Source organism: Mirounga leonina, unplaced genomic scaffold (genome assembly GCF_011800145.1).
Source record: "Mirounga leonina isolate KUSES-001 unplaced genomic scaffold, KU_Mleo_1.0 Mir_115, whole genome shotgun sequence".
Lineage (NCBI taxonomy): Eukaryota > Metazoa > Chordata > Mammalia > Carnivora > Phocidae > Mirounga > Mirounga leonina.
Window position 1 is genome coordinate 41,100,217 of NW_023270268.1, and position 24,671 is coordinate 41,124,887.

At 38.4% G+C, this 24,671-nt stretch overlaps 1 protein-coding gene across 2 annotated transcripts in view; it reads right to left on the reverse strand.

The window, feature by feature from the left end:
- PLSCR4 (phospholipid scramblase 4) overlaps positions 1-24,671 on the reverse strand; it is a 45,947-nt gene that overhangs the window by 15,840 nt on the left and 5,436 nt on the right. For both annotated transcript variants that reach the window (XM_034996385.1, XM_034996376.1), the window contains 2 exons: positions 10,222-10,249; positions 8,823-8,933 (listed from right to left, as the gene is read on the reverse strand). In XM_034996385.1, the coding sequence (XP_034852276.1) occupies positions 8,823-8,933; positions 10,222-10,228 (118 nt within the window). In that variant the 5' untranslated portion in view covers positions 10,229-10,249. The remainder of the gene's footprint in view (positions 1-8,822; positions 8,934-10,221; positions 10,250-24,671) is intronic.

Here is a 24,671-nt window from a genome sequence, read left to right on the forward strand (position 1 = left end):
AGTAATAAGCAACATTGAAGAGACAGTCCTGTCTCAGTAACAGACTGGATATGAGGAAAGATTCTCAAGTTCTGTGGTGGGTCCCTGCAACCTCCAGAGGAGGGAAAGAATAGAGGCTATGTGTTCTGGAGCAACATGCCGAAGTTGAATTACAAACCACTGAGTTTGAGATCCAGGGTCATTTCCGGGGAAATGCAAGTGCAGAGCACAGGAGATTGATATAGGCGGGTGCTAAGGGATTCTTAAGTGGTTAAAGGCAAATTACCAAGATCACTCAGGAGAGTGTGTAAAAAGTTGGGTGAATGAATAGTTGAAAGAAGGAGACAAGGCAGGGCAGGGGAGTGGCCCAACCCTGGGGAATACCAGTTCTTAAGGACAGAGGACATATAGATCTTGATAGACACTGACAGTCAGGACAGACTAAGGGAAAAATAATAGTAACTAGAAAAAAACGTCAAATTAGAGCTACACGAGAAAAAACAAAAACAAAAAACCTAGTGTCTTTAGAACAAATGGAAGAAATTACATGTTTCAGTTTGTCATGAAGAATATACTTCAGTTCCTGTAAGAACTGTGTTTAAGAGTACCCAAATTAGACTGGAAATCAGATATCCCTACCCCCTTTTTTTGAACTATTAAAAACAATGCAACTAAAAGTCATATAAATAATCTTAAGAATATTGTTTTATCAACTCAGTGAGTTGCTTAACTCTTATATTAGTCATGGGATTTTATTTTATTTTTTTAATTTAATTTAATTTTATTATGTTATGTTAGTCACCATACAATACAACACTAGTTTCTGATGTAGTGTTCCATGATTCATTGTTTTCGTGTAACACCCAGTGCTCCATGCAGTACGTGCCCTCCTTAATACCCATCACCGGGCTAACATCCACCCACGCCCCTCCCCTCTAAAACCCTCAGTTTGTTTCTTGGGAGTCCATAGTCTCTCATGGTTCATCTCCCCCTCCGATTCCCCCCCCTTCATTTTTCCCTTCCTTCTCCTAATGTCCTCCATGCTATTCCTTATGTTCCACAAATAAGTGAAACCATATGATAATTGACTTTCTCTGCTTGACTTATTTCACTTAGCATAATCTCCTCCGGTCCCATCCATGTTGATGTAAAAGTTGGGTATTCACCCTTTCTGATGGCTGAGTAATATTCCATTGTATATATGGACCACATCTTCTTTATCCATTCATCTGTTGAAGGGCATCTCGGCTCTTCCCACAGGTTGGCTACTGCGGACATTGCTGCTATGAACACTGGGGTGAATTTGGCCCTTCTTTTCACTACATCTGTGCCTTTGGGGTAAATACCCAGTAGTGCAATTGTTGGGTCATAGGGTAGCCTTATTTTTAATTTTTTGAGGCACCTCCACACTGTTTTCCAAAGTGGCTGTACCCACTTGCATTCCCTCCAACAGTGTGAGAGGGTTCCCCTTTCTCCACAACCTCTCCAACATTTGTTGTTTGTTGCCTTGTCAATTTTTGCCATTCTAACTGGTGTGAGGTGATATCTCAGTGTGGTTTTGATTTGAATTTCCCTGATGGCTAATGATGATAAACATTTTTTCATGTATCTGTTAGCCATTTGTATGTCTTCTTTGGAGAAGTGTCTGTTCATGTCTTCTGCCCATTTTTTGACTTGTTTTTTGGGTGTTGAGTTTGAAAAGTTCTTTATAGATCCTGGAAATCAGCCCTTTGTCTGTAGTGTCATTTGCAAATATCTTCTCTCATTCTGTGGGTTGCCTCTTTGTTTTGTTGACTGTTTCCTTTGCTATGCAGAAGCTTTTTATCTTGATGAAGTTCCAAAAGTTCATTTTTGCTTTTGTTTCACTTGCCTTTGGAGATGTATCTTGAAAGAAGTTGCTGTGGCCGATGTCGAAGAGGTTACTGCCTATGTTCTCCTCTAGGATTTTGATGGATTCCTGTCTCACATTGAGGTCTTTCATCCATTTTGAGTTTATCTTTGGGTATGGTGTTAGAGAATGGTCCAGTTTCATTCTTCTGTATATAGCTGTCCAATTTTCTCAGCACCATTTACTGAAGAGACTGTCTTTTTTCCATTGCATATTTTTCCTGCTTTGTCGAAGATTATGGACCATAGAGTTGAGGGTGCATATCTGGGCTCTTTATTCTGTTCCATTGGTCTATATGTCTGTTTTTGTGCCAGTACCATGCTGTCTTGGTGATCACTGCTTTGTAATATAGCTTGAAATCGGGCAACGTGATGCCCCCAGCTTTGTTTTTCAACATCTCCTTGGCGATTCAGGGTCTTTTCTGATTCCATACAAATTTTAGGATTGTTTGTTCCAGCACTTTGAAAAATGTCATTGGAATTTTGATCGGGATGGCATTGAAGGTATAGATTGCTCTGGGCAGCATAGACATTTTAACAATGTTTATTCTTCTGATCCATGAGCATGGACCGTTTTTACATCTTTTTGTGTCTTCTTCAATTTCTTTCATGAGTGTTCTGTAGTTCCTAGAGTATAGATCCTTTACCTCTTTGGTTAGGTTTATTCGAGGTATCTTATGGTTTTTGGTGCTATTGTAAATGGAATCGTTTCTCTATTTTCTCTTTCTACAGTTGCATTGTTAGTATATAAGAAAGCAATTGATTTCTGTGCATTGATTTTGTATCCTGCCACATTACTGAATTGCTGTATGAGTTCTAGTAATTTGGGGGTGGAGTCTTTTGGATTTTCCACATAAAGTATCACGTCATCTGCAAAGAGAGAAAGTTTGACTTCTTCTTTGCCAGTTTGAATACACTTTATTTCTTTTTGTTGTCTGATTGCTGTTGCTAGGACTTCTAGTACTATGTTGAACATAGTGGCAAGAGTGGGCATCCTTGACGTGTTCCTGATCTTAAGGGAAAGGCTCTCAGCTTTTCCCCATTGAGGATGATATTTGCTGTGGGTTTTTCACAGGTGGATTTTATGAACTTGAGGAATGTGCCCTCTATCCCTATACTCTGAAGAGTTTTAATCAGGAAAGGATGCTGTATTTTGTCAAATGCTTTTTCTGCATCAATTGAGAGGACCATATGGTTCTTCTCCCTCCTCTTATTAATGTGTTCTATCACATTGATTGATTTGCGAATGTTGAACCACCCTTGCATCCTGGGGATAAATCCCACTTGGTCGTGGTGGATGATCCTTTCAATGTATTGTTAGGTCCTATTAGCTAGGATTTTATTGAGAATTTTGGGGATATCGGTCTGAAATTCTCCTTTTTGACAGGGTCTTTGCCTGGTTTGGGGATTAAGGTAATGCTGGCCTCACAGAATGAGTCTGGAAGCTTTCCTTCTGCTTCTATTTTTTGAAACAGCTTCAGGTATTATTTCTTCTTTGAATGTTTGGTAGAATTCCCCAGGGAATCCATCAGGCCCTGGACTCTTGTTCTTTGGGAGGTTTTTGATCACTGCTTCAATCTCGTTACTACTTATTGGTCTATTCAGGTTGTCAATTTCTTCCTGTTTCAGTCTTGGCAGTTTATAGGTTTCTAAGAAGGCATCCATTTCTTCCAGGTTGCCTAATTTATTGGCATATAGTTGTTGATAGCGATTTCTAATAATTTTTTCTATTTCCTTGGTGTTAGTCCTTTCGTTCATAATTTTATTAATTTGGGTCCTTTCTCTTTTCTTTTGGATAAGGCTGGCCAGAGGTTTATTGATCTTATTAATTCTTTCAAAGACCCAGCTTCTAGTTTTGTTGATCTGATCTACTGTGTTTCTGGTTTCTAATTCATTGATCTCTGCTCTAATCTTAATTATTTCTCTTCTAATGCATGGCTTAGGCATCATTTGTTGCCTTTTCTCCAGTTCTTTAAGGTGTAAAGTTAGTTGGTGAATTCGGGATTTTTCTCTTTTTTTGAGTGAGGCTTGCATGGCTATGTATTTCCCCCTTAGGACTGCCTTTGCAGTATCCCATAGGTTTTGGACTGATGTGTTTTCATTCTCATTGGTTTCCATGAATTGTTTAAGTTCTTCTTTGATTTCCTGGTTGACCCAAACATTCTCGAGCAGAGTGGTCTTTAGCTTCCAAGTGTTTGAATTTCTTCCAAATTTTTTCTTGTGATTGAGTTCTAGTTTTAAAGCATTATGGTCTGAGGAGATGCAGGGAATAATCTTAATCTTTTGGTATCAGTTGAGACCTGATTTGTGACTCAGTATGTGGTCTATTCTGGAGGAAGTTCCGTGTGCACTTGAGAAGAATGAGTATTCTGTTGTTTTAAAGTGGAATGTTCTGTATATATCTGTGAGATTCATGTGGTGCAGTGTGTCATTCAAAGCTCTTGTTTCTTTGTGGATTTTCTGCTTAGATGATCTGTCCATTGCTGAGAGTGGAATATTGAGGTCTCCTACAATTAATGTATTGTTATCAATATGACTCTTTATTTTGGTTAACAGTTGGCTTATGTAGATGGCTGCTCCCATGCTGGGGGTGTGGATATTTACAATTGTTAGATCTTCTTGTTGGATAGACCTTTCAAGAATGATATAGTGTCCTTCTGTGTCTCTAACTACAGTCTTTAGTTTAAAATCTAATTTGTCTGATGTAAGAATTGCTACCCCAGCTTTCTTTTGAGGTCCATTGGCATGAAAGATGGATCTCCATCCCTTCACTTTCAGTCTGGATGTATCTTTAGGTTCAAAATGAGTCTCTTGTAGACAGCATATGGATGGGTCCTGTCTTTTTATCCAATCTGCAACCCTGTGCTGTTTTATGGGAGCATTTAGGCTGTTCACATTGAGAGTGATTATTGAAAGATATGAATTTATTGTCATCATGTTGCCTGTGAAGTCCAAACATTGTCTCTGTAAATTTCTGTTCTATATCACTCTTGGGGTCTTTCTCCTTTTATAGAACCCCCCTTAACATTTCTTGCAGGGCGGCTTAGTGGTCACATATTCTTTCAGTTTCTGCTGGTCTTGGAAGCTCTGAATCTCTCCATCCATTCTAAATAACAGCCTTGCTGGATAAAGTACTCTTGGCTGCATGTTCTTCTCATTTAGTACCCTGAATATGTCTTGCCAGGCCTTTCTGGCTTGCCAGGTCTCTGTGGACAGGTCTGACGTTATTCTGATGTTTCTCCCTCTGTACATAAGGAATCTCTTCCCCCTAACTGCCCTTAAGATGGTCTCCTTGGTTCTAAGATTTGCGAGTTTTACTATTACAGGCCAGGGCGTTGGTCTGTTTTCCTTGATCTTGGGAGGGGTCCTCTCTGCCTCTAAGACACGAGTGTTTGTTTCATTCCCCAGATTAGGGAAGTTCTCAGCTACAGTTTGCTCAAATATATCTTCTAGTCCTCTCTCTCTCCACCCCCTGAGGGATCCCAATAATTCTGACACTGGAACGTTTCATGGTGTCACTTATTTCTCCAATTCTGTTTTCATGGATTGTGAGTTGCTTCTCCCTGGCCTCCTCTTTTCCTTCTTTTCTATCAGTTGGTCTTCTAGATCACTAATTCGTTTTTCTGCCTTGCTTACCCTAGCTGTTAGATTATCTAGATTAGATTGGATCTCACTGATAGCATTTTTAAGTTCTGCCAGTTCAGCTTTCATTTCTGCCAGTAGAGACTCTACGTTGCCATTAATCGATTTCTCCATTCTAGCTATTGTCTTCATAAACGCTACCCTGAAGTCCATTTCTGACATTTTGGTTAATCTGTATCCATTTGTAAATCTGTGGCAGAAGTTACAGTCTCTGAGTCTTTCCTATTCGGGGGGTTCCTCCTCCTAGTCATTCTGTTGAGGGGTGGTTGAGGGAATATACAGAATCCAAATTATTGACCACAACCCAAGCAAGATGCACCTGTTTTATAGGGACCTTAGGGTTGTCGGCCTCTTGTTCTCCCAGCCTGTCTTCTGGGGGAGGGGCCTGCTGCGCTGTTACTCAGGCAATCCCATTTGGGTGGAGTTGCCCTGCCCTCTGTGTGGGGCGGATGGGCTCAGTGAAAACCGTTTTTTGGGGGCTTTTGTTCTCTGGCAGCTTTCCCTGGTGGCTTTCTGCATCTCTTCCAAGAGTCAGAGCAGAAGAGACCGTTTCCAACCCTCTGCCTCAGAGCAGAGAGATCGCAGTCTGTTCTTCAATGAGCTCTCCAGGCCACACTATCTCTGTTTCTGTCTGTGCTGCTATAAACTGCAGCGTCCTGGGTTGTGCACCCCTCAGCTGCCAGGTCCAGGCGCGTCTCTACCCTTTGTGTTTCTAAAACCGCCAGCCGCCCCCAGTTCGCATGCACGGCACTGCCACTCCAGATTTCAGTCCAGGGGGCTACCCTAAAGTCCTTTCCCTGCCACTACCGGTCTGTGAGCCTGTGCCCTGTCCCTAGCACAGGAGTCTATCACTCACCGGTGGTGTAGGATCCTGGCAGCTTGGCTCCCTCCCTTCCGTTTATTTTCCAAAATCTGCCCAGGGAATTGCGGCTCCCCGCTTCATACCTCGAAACCAACTGCCTGTGATATTCTGTTTGTAGAGATCCAGATATATCTTCTTACATCTCAGACTGATTTTGTGGGTGTTCAGAGTGGTCTGGTAGATATCCAGATCCATTCAGGGGACCGGTTGGAATAGGGTCCCCTACTCCTCCGCCATCTTTAGCCATGTGATTTTAACATAAAAGTACCTCATGTAATAAAATTTGAGGATCAATAAATTAGAAAATTATAATTTAGATTATGGGGCTATTCAGTACAGATTATATTTCTAGAAAAATTATATACATGTTTATGTAATCAAATGATTTTTGTTATATGTATTATTCATAGATGTTAAGAGAACTGAAGGAACAAACATGATCAAATTATGTGTGGTAAACAGCATATTATATTCCCCTTTGAGCTTTGAAATTACCATTAAGGATTCTGATTGGTTCTGTAGGAAACCAAAACAAAGCAAAACGGTTAATTTTGTGTAACTATAATATCCCAGATTTATTTAAAAAAAGAACTCTGTTATAGAGCTTTGTCCTACCGATACCAACGTGAAAAATACCTCTTTGTGGGATTTGCATCTTCTCAGTTATTTTGAATACTACCATCCTTTTTTATTTCACAAAATTATGTCAATTTCTTTTCTTTAAATAGACTACATATAACAAAAGTGTCTTTATTAGCTATTCTTTCAAACATATTTGGGACAAAATTATTTTCAGTGGGATTGCATGTCCAGTACTATAATGCTAATAGAAATTAAGTAATTGATTTTAAAGAAATTAATTAAAGCCAAATACTTCATAGTATTCCAAGTTCCTTTATGTGAATTACAGGGCCATAATTTGCAACAATCATCATAAATAAGTATATAGTTCAGCCACTAGGTGGCGATCACAGTGAATTTTTGTTACTGTATTTCATAACTGAAAATGCAGTTCTGTGCTCTGCATCATAATGTTTTTCAACTTATCTAGTCATTTGATTTGAATGATATATCCTATGCTCTTGCTAATTTTTTGATATGAGAGGAACACTTTCCCAGATGAACAGAACATGACTTATAGCCAATGTTACTTAGAACTGGTAGAGCCTCTGTTCTAGTGGAACCTAGGTTATTGGATATATAGTGATCCATTAACATAAGATAGATTATGTAGATCATGTTCTGAAGTAAATTTAGAGAAATGGTCAGATATGGCATGATTATAATTTAGGACTGTCAAGACCTTGGATTTAGCAGGAGTTGAGCCAGTAATGAGGGGTTATATTGGACCAGATATGCACATATATGAGGGAAAGGGGAAAAGGAAGCCCTGCTGTTTTCAGAAAACACGCAAGGGCAGAGGTTAACTGAGCTCCACGGATCTTTTGTCTAGAGCCAAAACAACATTTTTACCATTATCCTTTGGGTACTGGGGCTTCTTCTCCTCTTTCACAGACTAACTCAAATGGTTCCCACCTCTAAATATACATTTAACTATATATTTAGAGAAATGTTGCTACACCTTATCTATCATTTTCTAGGTCATTGAAATGTATTTGCATACAACCCCGATTATTTCCTTCCTTACTTCGAAAGTAAGCATATTTCTAATTTTAAAAATTTTACACATTGCCTAATTACTTTATAAAAAGACTATAATAACTCAAATTTCCACTAGCATTATGAGTATCCATTTCACTAAGTCACCACCAGTAGTGCATTCAGACTTATAAAAATATTTGTATAACTCCTTAATGAGCACTCAAGGCCATTCACCTCCATTGCTCTTGCATTTGTCCCATGCATGTCTCCTAACAGACTTTCATGACCTTGGGCTTCTTTTTTAAATTTAGATTCAATTAATCAACATATAATGTATTACCAGTTTCAGAGGTAGAGGTCAGTGATTCATCAGTCTTATATAATATCCACTGCTCATTACATCACGTGCCCTCCTCAATGTCCATCACAAGTTTACCCCATCCCCCCACACGACCTTGTGCTTTTGTACCTACATTTCCTTCTGCTAGAAAGAAGTCCCTTCCTCCTTTCCGTTGAGTGAGAAACTCCTCATCAAGCCAGAAAAATCTGACTTCCTCAGTTATATCTTCCCTCAAATCCCTGGTAGAGTCAGTTACTGTCATCCAGGTCCTTCAACATTCTCTTCACATTTTCATAACAGAGCAAAGAGCATGCCTTTAGTGTTTGTACAACTTCCTTCCTCAGTAGCCTACAAATATATTCTAATGGACATCTAGTAAACTACTTGGCATCCTGGAGGCATTCAATACTTATTTACTGAATCATTCAATTACTTACTTTTAAAAGCAATCTTAACTATTAGTATGGTTTTCTGCAGAGGTGAAATAATCTTTCTGATTATTTAACCCACCTGGTACAAAATGGGAATTGTAGTCAGGAGGAGCATCAGGCCTTGGATCAGGAGACTTTATTTGATTCTCCGTTTCATCTGTAGGTTGCTCAGGGGCTGTGGGGACCACACCTTGGGAGGAGAGGTAGAAGGGACATGATTTACAATGGAAGTGATAATGTGATAAGAGAATAAATTCATTTTTTTTTTTAAAGATTTTATTTATTTATTTGACAGAGAAAGACACAGCGAGAGCAGGAACACAAGCAGGGGGAGTGGGAGAGGGAGAAGCAGGCCTCCTGCTGAGCAGGGAGCCTGATGTGGGGCTCGATCCTAGGATCCCAGGATCATGACCTGAGCCGAAGGCAGACGCTTAATGACTGAGCCACCCAGGCGCCCCAAATTCATTTTTTCTTATCAATGAATGTAAATAATATGAAATACACTTATATTTTTAAAAGACACATAATTCATTATGTATATTAGGTATTAACCTATTAATATATATTGATGAATTTTCAGGCTGAATATAGATTTAAAACAAAGCAATTATTTATATTGTGCTATGATCAAAGCAACACATTTTCATGCTAGTGGTTCAGCTGACTTCATGCTGATTCCTACCTACATAAACTGCTGGCTCATTAGCAAAAATTCTTTTCCCCACTATATAATATGGAGAACACAGTCATATGTAGAGTGAATCTTATTTTGTCCTTAATCCTTTTTGGAAAATGACTGTGTTTAAATGATTTCAAAACATCACACAATAAATACGTAATGGCTTAAAATGCAGTGGTTCCACACACAACTCAGTCAGAGGCAGTTTAAACTACCTCTCCAGTGAAACTGATCTCGGTTACTATAATTGTTGCAAAGGAGGGCCTGAACTCACTTTCCATGATGCTACCTCATCCCCTTGTTGTGATCAGAGACGTGTCTCCCTGTACTCACTACAAGGAAAAATTCTGATTCTCTTAACTGACTGATTTTTATCTCTGAAAAACACAAATCCCATAAATGTGATGTTTCTCTCCTTCCATCGTCTTCTGCACTGTTTGAAAATGCAGGACCTGCTTCTGAGCCCTTCTCTATGTGAGCAGGCTGTCACCACAGGCTTCTAATATTATTAGTACTGCCCCTCTTTGCAGACTTACTTTCTTACTTTTTCCTTTACTTAATTCTCCCCACATACTTTAGAGATCTTTCAGTACATATGTGCCAATATAAATCCCTTTTAATCCTTTTCTGTCAAAGATAGAAATGTTCATATATATAAATGAACACATATGTTTTCTCCAAATGCTAAACAACAATAAAAAATAATTTCAAAAGGAAATAAACTCCAATTTTTAAGGAAAATATCACAAAATTCACATTTGAAAATAGAGCATATTAAAATTTATTCATAAAATGTTACCTGACATTTTGAAGAATTCCACTTAGTCCTGAAAAATAAAACATTTTAATACCTTAATACTTTTAATACCTTTAATACCTTTAATATCTTAAGATAGATATATATAGTTACTATTATTACTTAGTGATACATGTAACAGGTTTTATGATTTTTTTGTCGCCAGTTACATTTCATTCATATTTTTATTAATTCAACAAATATTTACTGAGCACTTATTATGTATCAGGTACTAACATAGATGTCGAAAATATAGTAAAAACCAGAAAAACAGGTGACCTCATGCTGGAGATTTGTAGTGGCATGAGATTAAAAACACATTAACAAATATTTAAGATTATATCTGGATAGTACAGATACATAAAGAAAACAAAGGAAAAAGTTTAGGAAAAACATGGATGGGGTCCCAGGAGGTTCAGGGAAAGCCTCTCTCAGGGGGTAACCTTTGAGCTGTTTGAACCAGGAAAGGAGGCATGACATTACAATGTAGGGAGTTCTAGGAAAACAGGCAGTAAGTGCAAAGGCCCTGAGATGGCACTGAGCTTGGAGTACTCAAGGGTGAGGAAGAGGTCAGGTGTTACTGGGACACAAGGACTGAAGAGAACAGAGTGAAGAGATGGAAACAAGTCTGATCATACCTGAAAAGCGAGGCAAAATGTTTAGGATTTGCTATAATTGCCGCTGGGCAGTCTTTGGAGGACTGTAATCAGTGGAGTGATGAGAGCTGATTTATACTTTCTCTTGAGGGGGCACGAGTGGAAGCAGTGAGGATGGGATGGCAGCCATAATCCGGGTGGGACCGATGATGGCTTAGACTGGGGAGGTCACCCTGGAGAGGGTGAAGTGTGGTCAGGAGCAGAACCTATAGGAGCTGCTGATGGACTAAGGAAGAGAGGAGTGAAGGATGAGCGTCAGTTTTCAAGCCAGGGTACCAGAGCTGATGACAGTGCCATTAACTGAACGGCAGAGGAAGCTGGTGGGGAAGTGGTGCAGACTGGGGAGGGTAAGAGTCAAAAGCTCCAAATAGGCATGTTTTGTTTAAGAAGAGGCCAGAAGTTTATTTTATTTAAATAAACAGTATGTATATGTAAACGTTATGAGTATAACTCGAGAGAAGTAAATCAGAGGTTGAGATGAGATTTGAAACAAGGGGTGGGGGAGAGATTTCATGAATTCATTCAAGACTGAAAAAAAAAGTTATTATCATAGAAAGGAATTTTAGGATTTCTAAGTTCTGGATATTAACAATGAACAACATCAACAAAGGCTATAATTTATGAATGCTTATCTAATGTCAGGCAAAGGGTTGAGTACTTTCCATATCTTTAATTATATTATCTCTCTCATAAATAGCCAACCCTACTAAAATCAAGTCTATTTTTTTTAAGATTGTATTTATTTATTTGACACAGAGAGAGAGAGCACAAGCAGGGGGAGCAGCAGAGGGAGAGGGAGAAGCAGGCTCTGTGCCAAGCAAGGAGCCCGATGTGGGACTCAATCCCAGGACCCTGAGATCACGACCTGAACTGAAGGCAGATGCCTAACCGAATGAGCCACCCAGGCACCCCTAAAATCAAGTACTTCTAAATTCAAAGTTTCTTTTGGATTTTCTTTCCAATGTGTCATTCTGTTTATCAGATTACAAAATGGGATCATTTGTGTAGTTCCAGCTGAGTAGAAAGTCACCAATATAGATGAGGTAGGTCAAAGAAACTTTAGATTACCATATAAGACAGTAGTCAATATGGATACTGAGTTGACTCAATGACCACCACCATGACATAAACCAGTATGTAGATTTCCAGCTCAAATAACTGTCTTGCCAAGCATGGATTGGAATCCCACCAGTCTTGCACCATTTCTACTCACTTCTGGAACTAGAACTAGTTGTACAAAGTCCTATGTGTCTTAAAGGTTAAAAAAGTACTCTGTGGTGGGGGGGAGGAGTGGGGGGAGCCACCTGTGTGGCTCATATGGTTAAGCCTCTGCCTTCGGTTCAGGTCATGATCTCCAGGTCCTGGGATCGAGTCCCACATCAGGCTCCCAGCTCAGTGGGGAGTCTGCTTCTCCCTCTCCCTCTGCCCCTCCCCCTGCTTGTGCTCTCTGTCTCTCTCTTAAACGAATAAAATCTTAAAAAAAAGAAAAGTATTCTAGGGCACATCAAAAAGTCAGAACAAACTACAGGCCAATCAAAGTACATGAAATTGATCCTATTCCTTCAAAGATGGTAATCTCTGGTGTTTAGAAAATGAGTGTTTCTAGAACCTTAAATCCTGGACACTCTTAGGAATATACCTTCAAGTGACTCTTGTACATGTATACAGAAGATACATACAAAAATGTCGACACACTGTTCATATTAAAAAAAACCATGAGAGACTATGGACTCTGAGAAACAAACTGAGGGTTCTAGAGGGGAGTGGGGTGGGGGGATGGGTTAGCCTGGTGATGGGTATTAAAGAGGGCACGTTCTGCATGGAGCCCTGGGTGTTATATGCAAACAATGAATCATGGAACACTACATCAAAAACTAATGATGTAATGTATGGTGACTAACATAACATAATAAAATAAAATTAAAAAAAACACTCCAAATGTCCATCAATGGTACACTGAACAAATAAATTCTTTTCTTTTTTTTAAGATTTTATTTATTTGACAGAGCGCACAAGCAAGGGGAGCAGCAGAGGGGGAGGGAGAAGCAGGCTCCCTGCTAAGCAAGGAGCCCGATGTGGGGCTCGATCCCAGGACCCTGGGATCATGACCTGAGCTGAAGGCAGACGCTTAACCCACTGAGCCATCCAGACACCCCTTAACAAATAAATTCTGGTACATTCCTATGATGCAAGAGTATACTGTAGTGAAAACAAACTATAGCCATATCATCAAGAGAGATGAATCTCAAAATAACGACACTAAACAAAAAAATAAAAGGAAGTCATTGGAGAACACATATACGATATCATTTAATGTTCAAATGTAGGAAAATGAAACAGAACATTATTTTCCGGATACATACATGGGGGAATACATACTTTAAAGAAAAGTTAGGGAATAACACAAAATTCAGGAGAATGTGGGGCAAGTGTCATTGTGGCCCACAGGGGTTTGAAGCTTCTCCTAATGCTTTAGTTTACAGGGTGGTGAGAACAGGGGTGATGGGTTCTTACTAGTCTTTAAAAGGTACATATATGTTTAAATATGCAGATTTATGTGTCTGACATATGATTTCACAATACAAAAGAACTATTTGACAGTTATATGTTGCATATAACTTTCTAACTAAATATCTGTTGTTCCTTTCTACATTATTCCTGGAAGTGTAAACAATGAAGAAACCGTGATGGAAACTTTTTGCAGTTGAGTATTTACTGGAATGTGTCCTGGCCTCTTGGCAAGGGAGCCTTTGGACATGTGACAATCTTGCAATTCTCTAGGCAGAAGTCTTGGAGATCTGCATATGCAAACTGAAACCTTAGGCTCTGACAGTTTCCAGTGCCTTCAACAGTGAGAGGAGAGAAAAGAAACCAGGGGGTCACTGTCTGTACAATTCCTCTGCTTCTTACCAAGGGCAGGAAAAACAGCTAGTTCCTGCAAAGTCCTAGTCCATCTACCACAACTGACCATCTGGGTTTAACATATAACTGCTGGGAGAGGATATCCTTTGTACAAAAGGTAGGATACTTGGAGGAAGGTAGATTTGGTGGCTGGTAAGTGATGTATGCCAGCACATTGGCTCAGATACGCAGATCCCAGGTATCCCTAATGGCTATATGACTTTGAGTGACTATTCTGCTGTTGGGTTGTTGTGTCATGGGCAGTATGACAGCTGCATCCACCTCACAGAACTGTTGTGAAGACTGACATGGTACACTCAGAGAGCACTTTATTTATTAAAATTTTTATTTTATTTTTTTGAAGATTTTATTTATTTATTTGACAGAGAGAGAGAGAGAGAGAGAGAGAGCACAAGCAGGGGGAGGGGCAGAGGGAGAGGGAGAAGCAGGAGCAGGCTTCCTGCTGAGCAGGGAGCCCGATGCAGGGCTGGATCCCCGGACCCATAGATCATGACCTGAGCCGAAGGTAGACGCTTAACGACTGAGCCACCCAGGCGCCCCCTCAGATAGCACTTTTAAAACAGTGCCTGGCACACAGCAAATCCTCAACAAGCACGCATAATTTCACTAGATAAAATAAACCAGCTGGTGAAGAAACCAAGAATAAGTGTCCGTCTTCAAGTGTAGCATAAAAGAGCTGCTTGCCATTCAGCCATTAACAGACATAACTAAGAATCCCTGGTGAAGACTTTATCCTGGGTTTCAAGCTGACATCAATAACTCCCCATCACTGATTCTGCAGTGACTATGGTTCTAGCAAACATGATTTTACAAGCGCTGTTGGTAATGAGTTTGGAAACTGGAAAGAACTAGGAGAAAGAAAATGGAGGCATTGCTGGAGGGCTTTTTCCTATTTGTAGCTAAATGAAAGACAAATGAGTTAGAGCACATCTTACATGTGTACAGGATTTGCTTTAGATTTTAGTAGGATAGTGACATTAATTATATTATTCACATGAATGGATTTATCCAGTAATGGACTTTAAAAATTGCAGACAATTATGGTTACATTAAAGACATTGTCTAAAAATTACAATATTCATTACATCTCCAAGATATAAACATTGAGGTTATTTTTTAATTATATTAGTGTAGGGTCTATATTAGTGTAGTACTTCATGGCATATATTCCAATGAGATAATATGTGTAGTATTATATTTGATTTATTTGAAAGGCTTGATGAAACTCTTAATAAATGTAAACGTTGGTATTTTTTGAGCATTCACTTTATAAACCTTTTATTTCACAAGACTCCATGCTGAGTAAATAGAAGTTAATGTGCTAATAGTCCTAGGAATGTACACAGGCCCTGCTTAAAAAAGAAATATTTATTAGACTTTGATTAATCTCTCATGTATTAATCATTTTCTTCCATTTCCATAGGAAGTGATGACTACTCAATTTCAGTTGTTACATGTAACTTAGTGTTGCATATGAAAGATTTTGTCCGGCCTTTGTCCCAGGCTCTGGGGAGAAACTTCTGAATCCTTGGAATTTCCCAAGTGATGGGAGTGTCTCTATTAAACATGGTGGGCCTTTGGATCACACCTCAATTTATGCTAAGGAGATGTCACAGGATGGGGGCTGATCATGCCAAAAGATCACCATATGAATTAAGAGGGTGGTATTTTGAGCTATGTTATATTTTACTTATCTCTTGACCTCTGGGGAGATGAGAGAGGCTGGAGATTTAGTTCAACCACTTGGCTAATAATTCAAGTAACCATGCCTACATAATGAAATCCCAATAAAAACTCTGGCCATTGAAGCTTGAGTGAGCTTCTAGGTGGCGAACACATCAGTATGTTGGGAGGGGACGCATTCTGACTCCACAGGAAAGAGGCATGAAAATTTCAAATCTGAAACCAGATCTTACCCAAGGTGTCTCTTCCTTTGGCTGGTCCTGATTTTTACCCTTCATAATAAAACCTGCATTGTAAATGTAGCACTTAGAATTCTGTGAGTCATTCTAGTGAATGATCAAACCTGAGAGGGTGATGAGAACCCCCAAATTTGTAGCCAGTTGCTCAGAAGTGTGGGTGACCTGGGGTTCCCTGAACTTAGGGCTGGTATCTTTAGTGGTGGCAGTCTTATTGGAGACTTGTACCTTTAAACTTGTGGAGTCTGTGCTAACTCTGGCTGGTGAGTGTCAGAACTAAACTGTTTAGATTTTTGAAAAAGTTGCTAAACTATTACAAATAGAAGTACATATATATATATATATATATATATATATATATTTTCTGATGTAGTGTTCCATGATTCATTGTTTGCGTATAACGTCCAGTGCTCCATTCAGTACGTGCCCTCTTTAATACCCATCACCAGGCTAACCTATCCCCCCCCCACGAACCCTCAGTTTGTTTCTATATATATTTCTGATCACAACAGTAAAATATCATCATTTATAAAACATCAGTAAGTATAAAGAAATGAACATAACTCTTAAACCAACTTCCAAAAATAACTATTCTTAAAATGTTGGTCAATGTCCCGCATGTGTGTATATGTGTATGACTTTGTTTCTGTGTGTATGCATGGGGGGGAATTTATAATAAATATTATTTGAAATACTGTAAACTAACAAATATATGTGTTTAAATGTAAAGTACCAATGACTGCCTTCACTTATTTAAACTATTCCATTTTTATTGTTCACACCTTTCTAGTATTATGATTAATGCTATAAAATTCCCATTTACATAAATATTGGTACAAACTTCTTATAACTAGTTTAAGAAGGATTTGGTGTTCTATAGGTGAATGTTTTTACAACTTAGGGAATATTTTGCCAATTTTTTTCTTTTTTTCTAGAAAGGCTCTTTCAGTTTAAACTCAAATCATGTGAGTGACCATTTCAGTGTTAATAAATATTACCTCCCTTTAAACTTTGCCAATTCGCTAAATGAAAAATTTCTTTTGTATTACTATGCCATTAAACACAATTCTTAATTCAATAAGTATTAAAAATAATGTGTTTCCTGAAAGAGAAATTTTAACTGATGTGGTGGTTTATAGATTTTAAAGAATCACTCGTGAAAATATTACTGAACAGCAGGTGCTCAGCACTGTATAGAAGGAACTTTTATTTACACATTCAAAAGGATTGTTGATTCTTCCTTCTTAAGCGACTCTTTAAATACCTCTTGCTAATTAAACATACAAAACTTTTATTCACTTCTTTGACTGAAGCAAGACAAAGACATATGGGAATTCAATGGATGCCTAGAGAAAGAGCCCCCAAATTTGGAGGTTTAAAAGAAACAGGTGCATTGTGTTTCTATTTAGCTTGCCCATGGATTCTGGATTGAATATTAAAACAGCTCTACGTTTCCGAAAGAAAATCCAAATTAACACACATGTTCAGGGGTAGCCTCTCTGAAATCACTGCTAAAGAACAAACTAGTTCAAATCAGATTTGACTGGAATATCCAAAAATATGGCCTCTAAGTCTCCCTAAATCTTATACGTTTAGAGTTTTAATTAGGTTTTTTTTTTTTTGAAGTAAATTCACTAGACTTATACTATGTGTTCTTTTGCCTTTTTTTTTTTTTTACATTTTTTAATCTTCCATTAATGGATGAAAAAGGCTGCGATGCCCAAGAATCATAAAAAGCTTTATAAAAGAGGTACTATAACAGAGGTGGAAAGTGAGGCACAGAGAAGTTATTGAAAGGCTTTTCCTCAAGGTTGCACAGCCATTAAGAAGTACTGCCAGCATCTGGCCAGGAAGCTGGTTCCCCCCAGTCTACAGCATGTGGCTGCTACCACCTGTGCCTTCCTCTTACCCATAACTGCAGCCACACCAGAACCCTTCAATATTTACCTTTGAGGTAGGGTGGAGTAGAAAAATAAATACAATCTAATGAGCTACTTTTCCTTGTTTCTGGTGATAGGCAGTAGAATTAAAAGGCAGAAACAGGGGCACCTGGGTGGCTCAGTCGGTTAAGCGATTGCCTTCGGCTCAGGTCATGATCCTGGAGTCCCGGGATCGAGTCCCACATTGGGCTCCCCGCTCAGCGGGGAGTCTGCTTTTCCCTCTGACCCTCCTCCCTCTCATGCTCTCTGTCTCTCATTCTCTCTCTCGCAAATAAATAAAATCTAAAAAAAAAAAAAGGCAGAAACAACTCGTCCAAATATGCTTCTTTTTGAATATAAAATTCATTTCATAAATGGGTGGGCCTGGTCCTTGAAATGTTCTTACAGTAACTGTGATATATTTATATTAATCCATCTACTTTGGCTCACCAAGAGTGTTGTGTATTATAAATATACGAATTCATATGTGCTATTACCGAGGATAATGTTAGCTATAAATGTTAAACTGAGTCAGTTTACTTACTTTACTGAATATGATGAGATATGTGAAGAACTCGTTTCACAAAAAAATTCTGCAGTAAGATTTCTCATAACATAAACAGAGCTCAGGAAGAAAATGCTCCCTGGGAAACTGGCCCAAGGGGAGATCATGTTTATAAAAGGAAGTACTGGGGTCTCAGCTATTCTACTCTGGCCCAATAGACTGGCTGGACCAAAAAGAAAACACTTTTCTGTGTTGGAGGTGGTGCCATGTGGTGGAGAGAGTGGAGAAGAGCAGGTAGGGCTGTGGAGTGTGAGCCTCCTGGTAAGGAACCTTAGAGAGAGCAGGGAGACAGAATATTAGCAGCAGTTACAAGCATAAACAGCTTTGGAAAGGTAAAGGCTTTAAAGAGGATTAAATTTTGGTGGAAGCCCTAACTAGAAAGCAAGTTTCCTAAAGGAAGAGATTTTTACTTATATAATTCCCTACATATTCTGGATCATGACAGACCACAGGATTTATGCACTTTATAGGCATCAGTTTCTCTGGATTAAAAAAAAAAAAAAAAAAGGAAGTTGTGTATTCTAAATAAATTTAGAATTAAATTAATTTTTTTTTTTTTTTTGGTAAGGGCTTTTTGAATGTTAGTTGAGTCACACAGAGTTAGTTCCCTTAATTTGCACATTTTTGTCACTTTTGCACTAGTCTGTATTATGTTGTTCTCATAAATTACAAAATGTAATTCTCTTGATGAAATACTACTTCTACAACCCTGCTATGTAGAAACTGAAAATGTTATATTATTTTATACACAACATACTGCTTACCTATATTTTATATATATTGTACATTTATGTAAATTTATATAATATTTATATGTTATAGACTTAAATATACCATAATACTAAACCACAGGGCTAGAAAGAATAAGCAAACCAGTCATGTTTTCAAATTCTCAAACAAATAAACCATCATTACATTCCAATGTAAAACTAACTGGAATGAGGCCAAACAGAAAACATGGTTCTTTTTAATTAAAAAATTTTAATACTTTTTAGAGAAAATTTAAAGTATTGTTTAAAGAAGCAGTTAGCTAGAGAGAGCTGTGGGGTTACCTGCTCATTAATTAAGACCCCAAATAAACCAATATAATATATTTAAAACACTCAGTTTCACTGTGTTTCATTTTTGGATATCATTTACTACCTACCTAGGAGGTGCCAGGAACTTTGCATATTTTCAGTGACGTGGATATTATGGACTTGCATTACACAGGTAAGGGAAGAGAAGCTCATGGTTTAAATAACCCATTCAAAGTCAGTTTCATGAATTGGGGAAACTACGGTTTAAAACAACCTTATCAGAGACCAGATTACTTTTCTAAACCCCACAGAAAATTGCCTTCTGTATCCTTGCTGCACTCTCTCTCCTATCCCACCACCTTCACGTTGCTTTCAAATTATCCAACTCTCCTACTACTATACTCTATAATATGAAGATAGGCCCTTCTACTGAGCCCCTTTCACCTTCCATTTTGTAAGGTTTTTGGAATATATGTATAATTTAGAAAGAAATTCTGAACCCAGAGGAAAAAAATTCATAATAGGTCACCTGTTCCAGTTCTGGGTAAGATCTAGTAAACCTGTATCACCCTGTCTCTCCCACTGAATGCAATGAATTAACCCAGACTTGAAGGATTAGGCAGCTATTTGAGGACTCTGGAAATCCCATGTAAAAGGATTGGAGAAGAAGGCCAGAATTGGAAGTACCATAGACCAGAATCAGGTTCCTAATCTTTCCCTGGTATCCCTGCCTGATATATTTTAAGGCAGTCTGAAACACGGTAGTAAGCAGCAGGTGCAGAGAGAGCTCCCAAAGAAGCTCTCTGGTTCTGGCTTGAGCAAGGAGAAGGGGCGTTCCTAAAGCTCAGAAAGAGAGAGTTTTCCCGATATTTTTTATTTTTCTCCAGTTTCTCATGTCCCAGATCCTGGCGAGCCCACTGTGCAGAAAGGAGTGAGTGCATCCAAGGAGACTCACAGGTGCCTAGGAAATCTTCCTCTGGATACAAGGAGCTGGGGCCCCAAGAGGATGGGGTGAAACTCTTCCCTTGGTTTCTTTTTTCTCTGCCCTCCTATAACTTGGCCTTGTATACAAATTAATTTGTGGGAAGTACACAGCAGAAAAAGGTAAAAAAAAACTTCGTTTTTTTTTTCTGGCTCAAGAACTGAAAAGGAGAGGTCCAGAAAACTGGTAAGGAGACTGTAGAGAAGGAGAAGCTTCAGAAAGTATCCCAGTAAAGTTATTTATGAACTTCTGGGTTCATCCCTGAGTGATGCATACATGGATCTGATCCTAACAAAAACTTTGAGAACTGAAGGGAGAACACAGCCCAGGTCTCAGACTGACCACTGGATTGTAAAACAGATCTAAATAGCATGACCAAGGCTTTGAAAATGAAAGTTGATACTCAAATCACAATACACAGAAGGCTGGTAGAACCTATGGCCTGAACCCAAATGGGTCAACTGCCTGCCAAAACAATAAGAAAATCAATTTCCTGCATAGCATCTAAATAAGACTCTGAATCTTTTAACATAATATTCAAAATACAATATCCAGGATACAGTACACATGTACAAAAAAACCAGAAAAGTCTCAACTCATGTGGGTTGAGAGCCACCACTAAAAACACTACTCAAAGATATAATCCAGAACACAGTAACAGATTAAATACTACAAAAAGATTCAAATAATGTTAAAAAAAAAAAAAAAGACAGGAAATGAGACACAGAAGAATGAAAAAGAAAACAAGCAGGTATAAATTTAAATATATCAACAGTTACATTAAATGTAATGTACTAAACATATCAATGAAGAAACATACATTATCAAAATAGATAAATGGATATTTTTTTTTAATGATCCAATTACATGCTCTCTAAAACAAACTCATTCAAATGTAATGATAAAGTAGACTGAAAGGAAAAAGATAGAAAAGATATACAGAGCAAACATGTAGAAGAAAGATGGAATGTTATGACAAATTGAAAACAAGTAGCAGCTGAGTGTCCATCAAGAGATGAATGGATAGAGAAGATGTGATGCATACACACACACACGTGTGTGTGTACTGGAATATTATGCAGCCATAAAAAAGGATGAGATCTTGGGGCGCCTGGGTGGCTCAGTTGGTTAAGCGACTGCCTTCGGCTCAGGTCATGATCCTGGAGTCCCGGGATCGAGTCCCGCATCGGGCTCCCTGCTCGGCAGGGAGTCTGCTTCTCCCTCTGACCCTCCCCACTCTCATGCTCTCTCTATCTCATTCTCTCTCTCAAATAAATAAATAAAATCTTAAAAGAAAAAGAAAAAAAATTAAAAAAAAAAAGGATGAGATTTTGCCATTTGTGACAACATGAATGGATCTAGAAGGTATGATGCTAAGGGAAATAAGTCAGACTCAGAAAAACAAATACCATATGATTTCACTCATATGTGGAATCTAAAAAACAAAACAATTAAACAAAAAGCAAAATCAGACCTATAAATACAGAGAACTGATGGCTGCCAGAGAGAAGGGGGTGGGGGATGGGCATAAATGGGTGTGGCAGTGTGGGAGATACAGGCTTCCAGTTATGGAATGCATAGGTCACAGGAATAAAAGGCACAGCATAGGAATATATAGTCAATGATAACTGTAATAGCAGTGTTCAGTGACAGATGGTAGCTACACTTTTGGTAAGCACAGCATACAAAACTGAGCAGAAATGACTGAGATAAATAGAGATCAAAGTATCCTTCCTTGGATAAAGGCCTAACACTGCCATTAGAAAGAAAGAAAAATTAAGTAAAGGGATGAAATACATTTCTACTGGGAATATTTAATTATTCAAATATAGAAACATGTAATGCATATGCACATATGACAAACAACTAAGAGAATGATTCCGTGCGCCTGAGTGGCTCAGTTGATTAGTCTGCCTTTGGCTCAGGTCATGATCCTGGGGTCCTGGGATCGAGTCCCGCAGAAGGCTCCCTGCTCCACTGGGAGCCTGCTTCTCCCTCTGCCTCTTCTGTCTCTCTCTCATGAATAAGTAAATAAAATCTTAAAAAAAAATGATTCAAAAAATCTGGGACATAATCAAATTTGCAGATCTTTTATTTCTTTTCTACTGGGAAAACTTTTCAAAACTTTTATGAGCATATAAACTTCCAACATTAAAACAATACAAAAACAATTGAGAAAATAAAATTGAAATAAAAATTAACACTTTCTACAGCTGAATATGATAGTGTTTTGTGTAGATTTTTTAGCTGGATAGAGTTGCTAAGGATATTTTTAAAGTAAATATTCTTAGATTATGACATTAAAGATTTTTAACTTTTGCTAAAATGCTATTCAAAGTTACTTGACATAGTAGAAATTTTTAAAAGATTTATTAATAGGATATGCAACTTCCCTACAAAAATTTTCCAAATATTAAGTCACCATTTGATGTTAACATTTCCAAAATAAATGTAGACATTTCTCTGCCTTCTTAACCCAATACTGTTAGAAATATTTAAGAAGGTCAAATTTGCTAAATATGTTATTAAATAATATGGCCCAGTTTGTTCTTGTAAATATTACAAAATTTTCATCACATTGAAACTGAAAAAACTGCAAATATTTCGTAAAGAGAACTTTAGTCACATAGAACACATACAAATAAAATGTGCTAGGTATACAAGCATGAAAGAAAGTTTGAACAAATTGATTTCCAAAGTTCCTTCCCACACAAAAATCTGTACCTCAGCAATCAAGCACAGTAATTCTCAAGGTGGAAGGAGCAGGGGGCTCCTGGGTGGCTCAGTGGGTTAAGCATCTACCTTCGGCTCAGGTCATGATCTCAGGGTCATGAGATCGATGGGCTCTCTGCATTGGGCTCTCTGCTCAGTGGGGAGTCTGCTTCTCCCTCTGTACTCTCCCTTTCTCTCTCTCAAATAAATAAAATCTTAAAAAGGAGAAAAAAGGAGGAAGGAGCGGATTTATAAAAGAAATCTGGAACTATTCCAAATACGCCACATAGCATATCTGACCAGGTGACGCTGACATTGCTGATTTAGGATCACACTCTAAGAACCGCAAATCTAGGGGACTTCTTTCTCTAAGTGTATGAGGCTTGAAACCATTTCCCAAGTGATTCTGATATACCCTTCACCACACACCCAACCATCTATAACTACAGATCTCTTTCCCAAGTAAAAATTCATCTTCAAAAGGAATCATATCTTAATAAACTCAATTAAAACTTCAATTTACTAATGTAATACCTACCTAAATTTTTCCTCAAACCTCATTGGTAAACCCAAGTAAATCTCTTCTGAAGTTCAAAAGAAATCCAAACTATGCTGTAAAATTTTTAAGTGATTCATTCTCATTCTTGTATAACTATTCAGATCTCAAGCTCACCAAAGTTGAAATGTTTTACACACAGTTCCAAGTACAATTCTCTTTGTAGACTTTAAGCCAAAATCTTGGCTCCTGTAAGTATGTATAATTGTGTTGATTAGTTTTATGGGTTTCTTGGTTACTAGGGAACTGGATAGTTGAATGGGCTCAATATGAATGGATTAAAGTCCAATGACTGTGAAGAATTCAGTCACTTTCTGTTCCACACCTTGGCAACTTAATAGGTTGCTGTTACGTAGCTAGAATTAAGAAACTATCCTACTCAAAAAGCTATTACAGAGGCTTGCACTAACAAGATAAACCTAGGTCTGTTACTTTAGGATAAAATATGCAGTAGAAATGTCCCGAAGATGCACAGAATCTTTCACTGATTATTTGTAGAACATATATTTAATTATATCTTTGCATGAAATCAGACCTACAAAAAACTTCAAAGAAACTGTGGTTTTCACTAGGAACAAATAAAAATGTTGGTAAAATCTAATCAATTTTTACTGTTATGTTTTCATAACCTATATAAACATATTTCTTGTTTCGGTCACACCATGATTTCTTCTAAACAAAAGGTTTGTGGTGGAATATTTCCTTCTTTTTAGCAGAGAAGAATCTTGGAGGTTGGTTATTTGGCTTTGTTTTAAAATAAAAGAATGAGATTAGGAGGCGCCTGGGTGGCTCAGTCAGTTAAGTGTCTGACTCTTGGTTTAGGCTCCGGTTATGATCTCAGGTCTCTGAGTTCAAGCCCTAGGGCAGGCTCTGCATGCTCAGTGGGGAGTCTGCTTCTCTCCCTCTCCCTCTGCACCTTCCCCGACTCGTGTGCGCACTTTCTCACTCTCAAATAAATAAATAAATCTTTAAAAAATAAGTAAAAGAATGAGATTAAATGGAAGCAAAGTAGGACACCTGGGTGGCTCAGTGGATTGAGTGTCCCACTCTTGATTTGGGCTCAGGTCATGATCTCAGGGTCCTGAGACTGAGCCCCACACAGGGATCTGTACTCAGCAGGAAGTATGCTTGAGATCCTCTCTCTCCCTCTGCCTCTGCCCCTTCCTGCAGCACTCCTATGCATGTGCCCACATGAGCCCCTTC